The 16,000-nt window shown below is 40.0% G+C and overlaps 1 protein-coding gene across 1 annotated transcript in view; it reads right to left on the bottom strand.

Moving 5' to 3' along the window:
- PITPNM3 (PITPNM family member 3) overlaps positions 1-16,000 on the bottom strand; it is a 106,659-nt gene that overhangs the window by 72,607 nt on the left and 18,052 nt on the right. The window contains exon 3 of the mRNA XM_086475081.1: positions 10,889-10,986. Within this exon, the coding sequence (XP_086331207.1) occupies positions 10,889-10,986 (98 nt within the window). The remainder of the gene's footprint in view (positions 1-10,888; positions 10,987-16,000) is intronic.

Below are 16,000 nucleotides of genomic sequence, written 5' to 3'. Positions count from 1 at the left end.
CATCAATGTTTGCTCACAGAACAGCAATGTGAAAACAAACAAACAGCTGGCATTACAGAGAAGCTCTCCAAACACTGTGCATATGGAACTAGTATTTAAAAACTACCATTCAAGTAATTATAAGCATTGCATCTGTGTCAGTTATATACAGTTATTTTTGTGGTAATTGCTCCTATTTTGCTTACTGTTAACTCACAAAATTTTGTTAACCTTCATTGGGTTAGATGGGCGCTGTCACAAATTAACAAGATAGTAGTGCTTCAAATGGTCTAAATTAAAGTTTTGTGATGGTTTATATTTTATTTTTTCTTTAAAATCACAGTCGTGGACTCATGATTGTTTTAGATTGAAGCTTTTAGCTTCTTAATTAACAAATTAAGTTGTATTTAAAGAGTATAAAAATCTAGTGTAGCTAAAAGGCCCAAAACGTTAAGCCTAATAAAACGCATTCACTTTCAATCTCAGGAATTTCAACTGTTTTCTACTTCTAAGGCCCGAATATTGATGATGACAACTTTGTTCTACCATAAAAATAATCTCATGTAGTTAATCACTGAATTCACTAAATCTTTTAATCTTTTTCCTTGAAATACCATCTGGGTAGAAATTTTGGATACAATGGATCTACCAGATTCATGCATGTTCTTCTAGTATTCAGCTGATGGGAACATAATTTCACCAGAAAGGGTAAAAGCTTTTTCAGTTGGTGATGCTGCAGTCCTCGCCTCCTGCTTCTTTACCAAATTTGAAGTGGGTTTTTTTGGTCTCTTCCTTCCCCCTCATCAAGTGGTTGTAAAATCCATCTGAGAATGACAGGGATTTTCAGTGATGTTTTATGCTTACTACTTCATGCTGTTCCCATCCACCAGCTAGGAGTAAGTAACATGAAGTGTCTTGGCCATCTGAGCCTCACAGCGGCTCTTCAGTGCAACTGCACAAACAGTGCCGTGCCATCAAACATTGGATGACCCTGCATTGTTCCTTCCACCCCTTGTCTGGTCAAACTGTGAAAAGCTCCTTACCTTGTTCACACACAGCTGGAAGTTCACATTGGTAGAACATTTGATACATAGAGAAAATATTTTTAGTGATCATCATTTACCTGAGGAAAATCTGTTAGCTCCAAGGCGAAAAAAATCTAACAAGCCTAAAGTTTCCAACATGGAAGCATAACTTAGTCCTGCTATGAACTGAAAACTGTCTGCCTAACTTACTGCATGCCACACGGAAAGCAAAAAACAAAGGAAAGTTGGGCAAAAGAAAACAGCAAAGTATTACTTCTCCTTTTTTCTGTGGATTTCACTAAATTAAATAGCTATCCAGGGCAGATGAATGAACACTCAAAACATGTACAGCTGCTCCATCTCAAACACAGGTGGTTGATTCTCTGTTTACAAGGGTGTCAGCCAGAAATGTCTTTGTTTGAGGAACTGGGGTTTGACCCCAGCTGTTTTTCAGAACACAAAAGCAGCTCACTAATGTTATGTTTTAATTGCGCCCACTGCTGTGCCCTCTGCCTCCTACTTCAGGCTGACTCTGAAGTGCAAATTACACATGGGTAGATATAGAGTCTGGGATAGCTACCAAATTCTCCCATAAACAAACATAGTACTCAACTCCAGCTGCACTGTGCAGAAAGTCCTTTCACCTGCAAGAACATCAAGCATTGATGAAGCACTCTGTATAAATAACAGAGAATGGGTGAGAAATATAGGTAAGAAACATTACGGGAAATGTAATGCTGGAGACAGAATAAGGGTATCAAGCTACTTCACTTCTAGGAGGTGAAAGCTGGAGTCTCTCTCCTGGACAGGTTCTCCTCCCTCCAGCACAGAAACACTCTTGTGTTTTCTCTGGTGCTATGTTTAATCCACTGACAATGCCAATTACTCTAGCCCACACATACGCTTTCCTCTACCGAAGACACAAACTCCCTCATCACCCATGGAGCTTCTGAGCGTAGAAACGCCCTCTGCCTCTTTTGCTAGTATCTATGCTTTTGTGCACATTTATTTTCCTGACATTTAAACGCTATTATTCCTAAAGGCTGTTTGGGAGAAAGCGGAGATGATACTAAATTAGGAGGAGCTGTGGACTTCCTCGAGGGTAGAGGGGCCTTACACAGAGATGTGGATAGACTAGAGAGATGAGTAATCACCAACCATACAAAATTTAACAAGAGCAAGTGCCAGATCTCTACCTATGATAGGACAGTCCTGGTTATATGTACAAACTGGGGGACACGAGGCTGGACAGCAGCCCTCCGGAATGAGATCTAGGCGTTTGAGTTGATGGCAAGTTGAATCTGAGTCAACAGTGTGCCCTGGCAGCCAAAAGGGCCAACCGTGTCCTGGGGTGCATCAGGCACAGCATAGCTGGCTAAGGGAGGTGATTGTTCCACTCTACACTGCATTGGTGCGGCGGCCTCACCTCAAGTATTGTGTGCAGTTTTGGATACCTCAGTATAAGGACATCAAACTATTTGAGTGCGTACAGAGGGCGGCAACTGAGATGGTGAAAGGTCTTGAGGGCAAGACTTAGGAGGAGCAGCTGAGGTCACTTGGCTTGTTCAGCCTGGAGAAGAGAAGGCTGAGGGGTGCCCTCATCACAGTCTAAAACTTCCTCAAGGCAAGGGGGAGGTGTTGATCTCCTCTCTGGTGACCAGTGACAGGACACAAGGAAATGGAATGAACCTGCATCAGGGGAAGTTCAGACTGGACATCAGGAAAAGGGTCTTCACTGAGAGGGTGGTCAGTCACTGGAACAGGCTCCCCCTGGGAAGTGGTCACAGCACCAAGCCCATCGGAGTTCGCAAAGCGTCTAGACAATGCTCTTAGTCATAAGGTTTAGCGTAGGTAGTCCTGCAAGGAGTTGGACTTTACGATCTTTCTGGGTCCCTTCCAATTTGAGATATTCTATGACTCTATGAAAGAGTACAGGCACAAAAGTGACAGAACACCAAATCTACCCTTCCTTTCTTTACCTCTCATAGATGCCCTATTATTACTTTTCTTTTTTTTCCTCTCCTTTTCTTTGTTATTTGCTGATGCTAATCAGCTTGACAGAACAGCCTGGTCACTGTTACATGGTTTACAGGCAGCAGCACCAGAAAACAAGAGACTTCAAAAGTACATGTAAGAACCCAATAACAAGATAATTATACCATAGAAGATTTTCTACCTATGCCCTACATAGTAACATACAGGCCAGCAAACTTGTAAGAGTTTAAGTTCTCACTAGAAAGTTATGGAATATAAATGCAGTACTGTCATCCTTCAGGTAATGCAGTAACAGGTCCTCATAAACACCATCTTTTCCTTCAAACAATTTGGAGACTTTGAAACTTGCTGCCAGATTGGAAGGCAGGTTGATAACATCAATTTAGGAATCTTCACTTCTGCCTCACAAGGACTCTCTCTCAGAATGAAGAGCTCAGTCCCACCTTCCACCCCATCTTTCTAAGACCCGGTACTAAAAATTATCCACCATTTCTGCCCTTTTTTTTTTTTTCCCCCAGAAGCACAAAAAACAGCACAAGGCTTTTACCAGAATTCTTTTCTTCCAACTTAAAAATCTATTGGAACAAGCACAGATACCAACTGATGAACGGACAACGTAATGGCATCCTTCTTGCACTCTTTTCAAAATTGGGTTACACTTTTCCTTCAAGTCTCATTAATAAGAGACACAAGGTTCTAATGGCTGGGATCTGATCATACAAACACATAACTGACCAGTTAGGTTAGAACATCACTTTGCTGCTGTACAATCACATCAAAGCCAACCTCCTGCTTCACTGTTGTTACCAAAACACTTGCAAGGGAGTGAAGACTAGCACACCACTCAGAAAGCCTCCACATTTGCTTCAGTGAGGCAAATGATGGACACCAATATGAAAACACAGGACTGTTTGATTCTTTTTTTCTTCCTTACATATTTTAACTTAAGAGAAAGCCCATTTACAATGCCCAGCTCCCAGCATAAAGAACAGAAAAACTGAAATCTCAACCATCTTGAATAGGAGTTTCCCATAATACCCTCTTCCATCCACTCTTCCAAAAATGCTTGAACATCAGGAGTTCCAATTACTTCTGCAAGAGGTACAGGGGAGTAGCAACCACCAAACCAACTTTAGAAGTGCCTAGAGAGAGAGAGCTTGACTATCACAACAGTTTGGGTAGTGGAGGAAGGGGATACACCATGCATTACCCAGCACAAAGTCCATTTCCCGAGGGAAGACTCACCTTCACCCTTGCTGAAGGACACGTTACGTTTGACAATAACCAAGGGAGGCACAGAAGCACAACCAATTGCTCAGATGACAAACGGTCCAATCGGAGATCCCAAGGGCTGACATCAAATGCCAAACATAGCCAGAAAGAACACAATCAGGGATCAGTTCCCTATGGATTGATTAATTAAACTGTTTCTTCTCCTCGCTTCTTTATTAAAACGCAGCACTTCCAGGTTGTAACACTAAGTGAACCTGTTTTGCATATGAAGCAGTACTGGCCAAGGAAAAATCAAATATCCCAAGGCCTCAACCACAGCTGGAGCTCTTTGAAACATCCCAGAATAACTAACGACCAGCAGTAAGATACTGACTTAACATGTTTATATACTCATTGCATTCTCTAGATAGTAAATTTAATTGTAGACAGACTACTGGAACAAAAACATTTTTTTCCCCTAGTTCAGCCACTGATACAGTTTACAGCTCTGTGTAAGATGATTCCACTCTGCGCTGACTTCTTCAGCCTGTCTCTACCCATCTACTCAGAACGAAAGGTGATGAAAACGAGGTTGCAAAAGACATCCCTTGTACCTTGCAAAGGGTTTAGTACAGTAAGGCTTTTGTACTGGCCACAGCCTATATGTGATGACTATAAGATACTATAAATAAACAACATTATCTTTGATTGCTTAATAGACCAATGACATTGTAGAAAGGAAGTAGTCTGTTTCTCCACCACTTTTCTTCAGGAAATCCAGCTGAACAAAATTTGATTTGAAGAGCATTTTTGCAAGCTAACTACAAAATAATAAAAATTTGGAAATACTTGTGTGAAACTCTCTTGGTACAGTGGGCAATCACTCTTCATCAACATTTTAGTCTCCTGCAAAATGTATCTTGAAGTCTGTTCTATGACTTCGCTTGAATACAAACTACATTTGGCTAATTCCAAGTGCGTTTTTTGTTCTCATTAGTCTATGATCCATGCCTCAGCAATTCAAAAAATGCAGTCATCACACTGACCTTCAAAGCATTCTTGAACAATGGATGTTGACAATTCAAAAGAATATTCCATCAAGCACAGTAAGCGATCATACTCCCAAAGACAGAACCCAGTAACATTTTTTGCATCAAAGAAACTACCTCATCTAAAATGTTTGAATCATCATCATCATCATCATATTGGTTCTCTTTTTAGACAAAATTTTAAGTATGAGCTGGTGCTCAAAGTTAAAATTCCAGCTTCACGTGGAATTTGGAAACGCAGCTGAAACCCTCAAAACAGCTATTTTAAGCACATGGTAGGAGACCACTGAAAAGGACAAAGGCAGCATGGAGGAAAATCAACAGAGGCTATTTTTCTTTTCTCTTTTCTACTTCCAACTCTTCCACTCACTAAAGCTTAAGATTTCAATGCAGCTCAAACAATCTAGGTATCCTGTTCCCATTGAACACCCAGTGGGAACAGATCTCCATCTCTCATTCTCTTCATGCCTAAATGTCTCCAATACAGACTTAAATTTGATCCATGTAAGCTGTTTATCACATATTATATTATTACCTCTCACTAAAAGTCTGTTATTAGAGGATTAACAACGCAGTAACGGATGTAGTTCATATCTATACATAGCAGTAACTTTTTATTTCAAGCAACAATTATAAAAAGGATAGCTACCATCATTATAAGTATTTGAGACTACATAGACTTCTCCTGACATTAAAAAACTAAGAAGTATTTAAGGAAAGCTGTATTACATACTAAGTCAATATGCTTTCCACACAGCATTCTGTGCTCAAAAACTAGGAGTATCATGATATTTCTCCCAAATATATTTAAAATAGAATATGTACAATATTATACATACACACTTACCCTGTTCCTTCCAAACTTTGGAAAACATCCTGCTGTAGAAGAGCTGAGATAGTGGACAGCATTAGAAATAAAAAAGTTATTGCACAGATACTCTGATTTTAAAGTAGTTTAACTCACAAAAAAGGAATTAAGAGAATGGAGGCAGTAGACGGGGACAAGGAGTATTCGGGATTGTCTTCTGCATTCCAAAACGCAATGCATTATATATGAAGCGTTCTTGGCAAGGTTGGCCACTGCAGTAGCCACACAGCTAAACAGCATTGGCTAGCACATGGAATACAGCATACGAGGTCCAGAACTGTTACTGACACAAAATGAGGCCCACACACCAGCATTGAGTGTATCACATGGAAAATCACAGCCTTACAGAAGTGCCTTCCATTGATGTTTAAACTTAGAGAGTGGGGCGGGGGGTGGGGGCGCAAAGAGAATGACATCCTCTGAAATTGAGGCGGGAAAATATAGATATCTTGACATTAAGACACTCATAAGCCATCTTTGCAACACAGCCTTTTATTAAAATTCATGTACTTTAGTGAATGAGGGTCAGCATTCTGACACCTTGACAAGGTTTTTGCTAAGCACAAGAGAATTCTACATCACACAAACACACTGGGGAGTGTTTAGACCTGCCGAACTTCCACTTTAGTTCGCTGGCAGCACTTCCAAACAATATTCAAGTTGCTCAGCAGAGAATTTTAAAATTAAATAAATGAGACTAGTGGATCTATTTTCAGGAGAGGAAGGTGCAGCAAATTAAGAGCAGCTCTTAATTAGCAGAGAGCTGCCATAGCCTCTTTCATGGATAAGAATCTTGAGAAAGCACACACAGGGCCTGGCTCAAAATATATACCACATACCTCTTGGCTTCAGCTTTATATGAGCATAGTAATATAGAAGACAGTGCCATAAAGCTCATTTTAAGAAGGCAAAACTAATGACAAAAGTTTTTACGCAGAGTAAATAAACTCAGCTGGAGAAAATGAGGCATCTGTATTCCACGTCACCTCTTCAATCTTTAGCTAAGCTGTCAGCAGGCTTTTGACTGTAACATCTACTACAGTTACACACTTAAGAAGCAAGAAAAAAAAGAAAAGCCTTCACATTCTCCATCAGAAGCTTAATGCACAGATAAAGAAATTACGAAGAAGGTGGGTTCCCGATAGGTCAGATTCTCATCTGCTGAACTAGTTTAAATCCAGAATAACTGCTGAAGTCAGAGTTCACTTGAATTTAAAGTAAGTCAGAAAGTGGCTACAGGATCCCCTGCAAACAGCAATACTAGCATTCGCATCTTAGCACAAACATGGTATGAACTGTTAACTTTGCTTCTTCTGAGGGAGTCCACAAAAAGCCTGAAATCACCTCCCAGGTACTTTAACAATAACTATCATCAACAGCTTCCTCTTAAATACCACTCTAATTTCCAACCACCTGCCAGAAAAGATTTCTTGTAGTTTACAACTGGAAAAATGAAAACCTAGAAACAAAATTAATCGTTTTATATGACTCAGAAAAAAATCAGTGCCCTAAACCAGACTTTATATACCCTCAGTCCATCTATTTTTTACCCATACTGCCTTGTACAAAGAGTCCAGTGCCCAAATGGGACGAGCCTTTCAGTCAGACAATCACACTTCTCTGTCACACGGTGTGATCCAACATGATCAGTTTTGCCATGTCTCCTCCACATTATTCCTGAGTCATATATTTAAAAACTTCCCATTGCTGGAGAGGACATCTTGATAACTTTGTGAGTTGGTATGAGGAAAGTGTTTGCTGAATGGTAATTTGTACCAGAGCTCAAATGATGTAGGGAACATTTCTGTCAATCCACAGGGCGTGGATAAAAGGCTCATGGTAAGTATGTAGGTGGAAGCTTAGATACACTGGCTTTGTTTTAACTTCCAAACATATGGAAGAGTATTATTCATTATAGCTATTGCTATAATGAATCCTGTGGACTAGCCACTAGGAGCAAGGAAGCAAGTCAAACTTAAACACAGTGGTCATCATCTTATTTAACACTGTGCTTTCTCCCTACAGCAATAGCTTTTCACAGTGCCAAACAGATTCACTTCACTTTTGAGTATCTGCAATGCAGAACAGCATCATAAACACAGATTTTCATGTGCGTCACAGGGCACTGCTTCTATCACGTTACACTTCAGCTACTCAGCAGAAGCACACAATTCTACCACAGCTAAAGTCCCTTCCCAAAAGAGCAGACTTCCTCCTGACTAGCAAAGCCAAACCAAGCTTAGAGACCTGATCAACAAGAATGCAGAAAGCTTTTCTGTACTGGTGAATTAATTTATTGTTTACTAGTTCTCTCAGTGCAAGGAGACTTCCATAGGGCATAGATCTTCACAAGACATGACACAAATACCTTGAGACTTAGGTTTTGCCTCGAAAACACAAGACAACTAGCTGCCATTCTTATGGTTAAAAAACCAAATAAAATACCTATCTACACACATGCCACACACAGCCTCTCCTGTAAATCTCAGCTACACATCCACATCAGCTTTGTACATATGACAATTTACAGCACTCATCATCTGATGTTAAATTCCCATAATAATGAAGCATCCATCTGGGGAAAGAAAAAAAAAAAAATCTAGGTGCAAGGGTCATCTGAGTACCAGCTGCAGCGTCTGTGCGCCTACCCACTGACAACAAGGATCACAAGGGACATATCATTCATATTTCTTTCCTCTCTCTGTGCAGTCAGCTGGAACATCCCTGGGCTAAGTCTCTTTCAAATAAGAAAGCTGTTTCGTTCAGAACAAGGAGAAAATAATCTGTGTTCAGCAATGTATTTTCTGAAACAAGCACTCATGTGCATGCACACACACAGAGCTCAGAGCTCTTCACTCAGAGCTCTCAAATCCCTCTTCAAATAGAGACAGATCGCTAAATCCCAGCCTAGAAGTGCAGATCTGAGACTATTTCAGGCTGGGCATGAGCTGGCATTGTGACATCAGACAACATATGGTCAGGCTTTGTGCCTCAGCCTACCTATGAATTTTTTAAAAGCCCTCTCATTTATTTACCTTTCTGGGTCACTTATTTCTTTACTCTTCTGTGGATTGCTTCTTGATTCTCAGATATAGAACCCTCTAAACCAGCCAAGTAGTTAAGACTGTAAGCCTAGCTGTAAGGGAACAGGGAAGAAAACTGATAGACATCTCATGTCTCTCAAAAGGCTTTGAACTGAGTACACATCTTATTAATAAAGGCAACAAATGACAGAATTTTGTTCCCGGGAATGTACTTGAGCATTTTGGTTTGTTTTTAAAAAACAAACAAACCAACCTACCACAGGATAGCCTTTCAAATTAAGTCAGAAAGAACATCTGCATCTCTTTTTCTGCACAGTGGCTGTAGCATACTTACACAGCCAAGGACTCATTTCTAGCTCTGGTTTCTGAAAGAACACGAAGTCCACAGTCAATTTCACAGATTGTAGAGGTAGCAGGATACATTAAATCATTTCTCCAGGCTTCCTGAATAAACCACATCAAATAATTTTATCCTGCTATACCTGATCAACCAAACACAAATCACTTGAGTTTCATAGAAACATTATTCCAATATCCATCTCCATTTAGAACTGCCTGATTTCAATAGACAGTTGTAGTGTTCTAAGCAAGGCCAGAATTTTGTGCCAAGTTTTCAAATTCCATTTTATTTTGAAAACTTTTATTTCCCTGTTTGATTATGGTCTTTCAAGTTTAAAGTTGTCATAAATTTTATACCTACAGTAGGCAGCTTACAGAAAAAAAAAATGGAAAATAAGTGGTTCACCATCAGATAAAGTCACCATCATTGTCAGAGCAACTGGCAGATGAACTGAAGTTGAGGCATCCTGGATCCAAACCTGTACTCTGAGTAATACCAGTAATAATCTGATTAATATTAGTTATGCCTCTGCAAACTAGCTTGTTTAGGAAAACAGCATTGCAAATTCAGCCTCACAGAAATAAACCAGTGAGTTATCAGTGAAATTGTTTCAGAGCTTCCAAACCGTTGAGAGCACAGAGCTGATCCCCACACAAAAGCCGTTGCATTTCCACTGCCTGCCTCCTACCTACTGCATTTTTAAAGCAACCAAAAAGCTCCTGGCATAACTCCTTCATGCTGAATCTCAACTCAAGCTTATACCAGCATGAAAACACAGGAGCTGGTCACCAACCACTCCTGCAACAATTCCGCCTACAAACAAAATTGAAACATACCAAGATTCAGGGTCTCATAAGATCTGGCAGGGAGCATTGCATTTTGGATTCACCCGATCAAATCCACGAGCATTCAGATATTGCTTCTTGTTGAACAAGGAGAGGTCCCAGTCACTTCAGTGCAAGTTCTTCCAGAGTGGAAAACCTAGGCCATTGGCTTTAAAAGTTGGCCATCAGAAACACAGACACTCGTGGCCCTCATTAGGAACTGTAAACAAGAGCACTCCAAGTGTAACATCATATACTACCTGACCTGTAAACAAGCTGGGCCTAAGAGACCCCATGAAGCTCTGTACTGTTGTAGTCACACTGCTTCTGATGCCAGATCCAGTTCATGGCAGCTCGCTCATCCACCCCAGCATTTCACCCATCTCCTGTAAATTTAGGCCCATTCACAAATCCTTGAAAGAAGATCTGACGGGGTTTTTTCAGATCTCCGTCCCATGAAGGCAATGTTGTCAGTTCATCCCCAAAGGAGCTTAGCCACTTGCTGCAAAATTGGGAAAGAATGGGGAAGTGAGGACAAAAACATGTACTGACCTCGCGCATCGAAGAATTCATCATCGGAGCTCTCCACAGAGTCTTTGAGGACATTCTGCATGTGCCACTGAGGACCACTGAATCGGCGCGGGCCAGCTGGAAATACAGACAGACTCGCATTAACCCAAAGGAATGCTCACCTCTGCTCCAGGCCTAAAGAAAAAAACCAGTTTGTGTAGATGGCTCGGGAGGATCATTTTGGTCAGTGCACACACTTTAATCCCAACAGACAGTCAGTCAGAGTTCCTAGGATGGCACAGAAATTACACCTCTCGCTTCCACCTAACAGAAGTGATTAAAACAAGTTCTTGTTAAAGATAAGCCTGCATCACTTGAAAACACAAAATTCTTTCCTGATGAATTCACCAGGCTGTTCAATTCCAACGTTCAAACTATACTTTGTTTCTAAGACATGAAGCAGCATTTCCCCAGGACATGGCAGTAGCTCCTATTTAAATTCAATTTCACTTCTAAAAGAAGTGCCATCCTATTTGGCTCACAGATTTATAGACAAACTACTGAATTCTCACTTACTGAGCTGTTTTCATCAGATAGCTTTGTTTTGATGAAGCCTGGGGCTTTCATTTGAAGTTTGCCGTTTGAAGACAGGAAGGCAAAACCACATTAGAATAGGTCCAGTAACAGATATAGTCATGACAGCTTAGATTGTCCCAAGGGATTATCATATTCAAGCTAATTTGTAATTAGTAAACCAGACCTGCCTAACTATATCAGTTCTCCTTACATCTACAGCAACCCAACACCAGAAAGTAGTAGTGAAATATGTTCCTTATATTCACAATAAAGTCTCCCCCAAATCAGTGGGGAACCAGGGATCAAATCCACCGTATCTGTAACAACACTACAGCTTTTGTAGAAAAGACCCTCGTTACTAACCAGAATAGCATCCCTGGTTTTACTCATTTCTCCAAATGATGACACCAGACCTGAAATCTAATATCCTGAGGCCCTGTCCACAAAAGCATTCTCCTTCTCCCAGTAGTAAGAGAGCAACTCCAGCAGGGGAGGCACCGTTCTACATTATTCTGGGAGAAATGTGCTACTATGCCATAGCCTTTTGTTCTGCTTTTACTCCATCTATAGCTGAACTAATCAGTAGTATAACTGAAAGGTGGTAGGAAGGAGGAGATTTTCGCTGGCCAAAAAGAGAGTAAAAATAATAATCAGTTAACAGCATTGTAAATAGCTTAAAAAATTTTCAAAATAATTGGTTATTAAGGAGTCAGTGTTCACTACATGAGTACAGTGTGTATTGGGAATGCATCCAGTGATATTTGGCAGCTACCAGAGAATGCATACAGCTCATTCCATTTACTGTTACAGATTTCTGGAACCTTTTACTAACAATAGAGAACAGCAAAGGGAATTATTTCTTGCCAAACACCACCTTGCTGTCCCTCCCTTAAAAAAAAAAAAAAAAAAAAAAGAGAAAGTCTCCTAAAACTTATCACTATAGTCATCAAAATAGTGGTAGAAAGAACACTATTCTGAACTTCTAATGGACAAAAGTCTGCATTTTTGTCAGTGTTTGGAAGAGCAGAAATTCCAAAATTTCAAAGCGTAATGGGAAGAATCACAAAAAAAGCCAGTGACAAATGGGAAAGGGAGAATGTGCAAAATACAGTCTTTGGATAACAGCCCATATGCTACAAAACAGCAGGAAGGAATAATCTGTCTCAGCTTTGGAGTTGCTAGATCTGAAAAGAAAATATAATACTATTACTCCTAGTAGAAAAATTCTTGAGTAAACTACTCTTTCAGCCTTATGTAGAATATTACAATTTCCCGATCACAGGCCTTAAGATCTATGAGCAGCCAGACGGAAGGCAGTAAACCAGGAAATACATGAGGAACCTATAAATGAGAGGCATTCCTATACTGAACATAAATGTCACAGAGAAAATTCTACTCAGGTTTTCCAGACCAGATGTCTGTACTGATGATAGTTCTTCCAAGGCTAAATACTCAGGATTTTTGTTTATTTTGAGTGTTCAGTGACTCCATAAGAAGCCAGAAGGCTACATTTGCACAAAAACACCACAACAAAAAATACCCTCTTACGGAAGCAGATAATTTGTTTTGAAGTGACATTTAGGAGTCTGACTTTTAGAAGTTAGTTTCTCTGCACTTTTTAAAGCTGGATAACTGTATGTCTCTAGTCAGGCACCACAAATGCAGGTATCCAAAGCCAGTAAACACTGGGAAAAAAGAACAAACAAACAAGAAGAAACAAGTTTGGCATTTGGATAATTATTTTCAAGATGTGTCTTATCATGATTTTAAAGATTCTCCAATTTTTGTTCTGTCAGCTATATTTCCCATGGATTGGTGAAGTCCCATTCGATGTGGTCTTGGGCTTCCATAATTCTCCAGCAAAAGCTTAAGATTTAAGACCAAAAGGACCCACTCACTCTTCCTTCCTTTCCTTCTTTGCCTTTCCTCATATCTAGTCCCCTTGCAAAATCCACCCTCAAAGAACTAATACTGTAAGTTACAGGATTTAGCCAACACCTGTAATATGGGCCAGTTCCTTCTATTTCATGGTATATGCCTTCTCACCTCAATTTTGATTTGGTTCCTCTGCTGAAGACACAGTTTTTCTAGGGAGAAACTGTCTCTACTGTTTGTTTGTACCTAACAGATTTTGAGACATTACTACGACAAAGACAGCAAATAACAGCAAAACCACTACAGAAATCACTGAAGAGTAATGTAGTTTAAACACCTGAATGATTCACTGATTTGTATCTGATAACAAATGCATTTTCAGCATGGTTTTCTTATCAAATAAAAATTAATTCAGATCAAGACATATATGACTGTGCTTCACTTCTGCATACCAGAATTGAACTAGAATTTAGAATTACAGGATTCAGAATGCAAGCTATTTATCAAGGAAGTCTCCTGGCACACAGGGTGGAAAAAAAAAAAAAAAAATTCATTCCAGAAATCCAAATAAACACAGCCTTGGTACAAAACTTCTTTTCTTAAGGACTGTATTCATCACTTGACATTCTGGCTGTCAAACACAGATTAACTTTGGAGCACAAAAAAAAAACCCCAAGAAGATAGCTCTCAGTCCTTCAAAAAAAACAAGTATCCTCAGCTCCCATGTAACAGGACCCATGGTCTTCACCTCTCACTGGAAAGGCTAGAGCCAAGCTCCATGGATTGCCAATCTCATCCCCTCTGCGCCACGTTACAGAAAAAGCAATAGGACACACTTCCATGGGCACCTGCTAATCTTTAACAGTTTGTCCAGGTTTGAGTTCTCTAAAGTAATGGGTTTTTCAGTTGTCAGCAAGCATTAGCAAGCCATTACTGCATTTACTGTGGAATTTGTTCTCACAATACCCTCATGAACACAAACGTTTCCTTCCCATTATATCAGAAACAACAGCCACCTTGGTGGTTTCAACATTTAAACCATCTACAATTATGTTACATATAATTATCAACCACAGTAACTCATTTCCAGCTAAACTTTTCTAGTTCAGACTCTTCCATACTGCCACCATGGCTACCAGATATCACAGCATATTAATTTATGGTGTCTCCAATGGAACTTCAAGGTCTAATTTGCCTGTTGAGGTAGTAATTTCCTAGGGAGAAAAACAAACCAAAACAAAACAGTTCTTTAGATACATTGTTTTACAACAGATGCTATTCACAAATTTTACTTTCAGCTCACCTTGCCAAAGTTCCCATTTATCCTTGAGATAAAAGTAGACTTTGGACATTTTCATTAACAACCTACGTGAATCTCTTGATGGAATGTAGAACAGCAATGACAACTGTGGGCAAAGGAAGAGGGCAGGACTTTCGGTAGCTGTACTAGAGTTCCACATAATCTTTTAAAAACAAAAAAAATCCAGTTCCAATTTTTGCTTTGTAAGCCATTTTTTTTCTACTAAAGAAGATGAAATCCAAGAAATAAGTCAGTCCAGAAAGCACATTTGTTACTTGTACAACCTCCAGTGGCATAGCTTCTAAACATCTCATAAGCACAATTGCACTTCCCCTTACAGCACTCCTATCAAGCAGGTAACTGCTTTCTCTCCCATTCATCACGTAGGGAAAAAGATACATTCCTAAACTTGCTGTAGTTAAAATTAGAATGGTCTTTCATGCAGACGAGACTTCAGGAACCCCACAGACACCTTGGCATTGTTTCACCTGGGCCCTAATTTTTAAGTGCATAAGCTTTTATGCAAGGACCTAATCTTGAACTCACATTTAACCTCAGGTTCAAGTCCAAATGCTCTTTTGGGCTGGTAAGGTCAGCGTGCAAAAGCTGCATAGGCTTAATAAGAAGCATCTGAGCAATTATTTTGTTATGAACCTGTTCTAATCAGGTATGTCTAAATGCCTTTGAGATACCACCTGGATTGTTTTTCAGCAAAAAGAGGTAAAACCAAAACAAGTAGGTTTCCAGAATCACAGAATGGTTGAGGTGGGAAGGAACTCATGGAGTTCATCTGGTCCAACCCCCCTGCTCAAGCAGGTCACCTAGACCAGGTTGTCCAGAACCACATGCAAACAGCTTCTGAATATCTCCATGGCCTCTCTGGGAAACCTGTGCCAGTGCTCAGTCACCCTCACAGTAAAAAAAAAAAAAAAAAAAAAAAAAAAAAAAAAAAAAAAAAAGTGTCCTGATGTTCAGAAGGAACAGTTTCAGTTTGCGCCCCTTGCGTCTTGCCCTGTCACTGGGCACCACTGAAAAGAAGCTGGCTCCATCTTCTTTACACCTTCTGTTCAGATATTTGTTTAGCCAGCAAGATCAATACAAGACCACTGACCAAACACCTCAAATACAACAGAAGAAACATCGATGAGTATTGCTGTCACCTCTCCATTTCCAAGATTATTTTCCCAGTCCATTACACTCCAGACCAATAGGCTTCCAACTTCTACAGACTACCATTAAGTAAAGGTATCATGGCTAATATCTATTACTACATTTCCTAGCTGCTGCAAAGTGTATTCATCCCAGCAAAGCAGAGAACATTATTCCTCCTCAATGATGCATACCTCCCAAGGCCAGCCCACTAACAGTAATTACAGGATATAGTTGATTGCATTTAAATCCCC

This window comes from Leptosomus discolor, chromosome 18 (genome assembly GCF_034619465.1).
Source record: "Leptosomus discolor isolate bLepDis1 chromosome 18, bLepDis1.hap2, whole genome shotgun sequence".
In the NCBI taxonomy this organism is placed as follows: Eukaryota; Metazoa; Chordata; class Aves; order Leptosomiformes; family Leptosomidae; genus Leptosomus; species Leptosomus discolor.
This window is presented reverse-complemented; position numbering and strand designations above follow the sequence as displayed.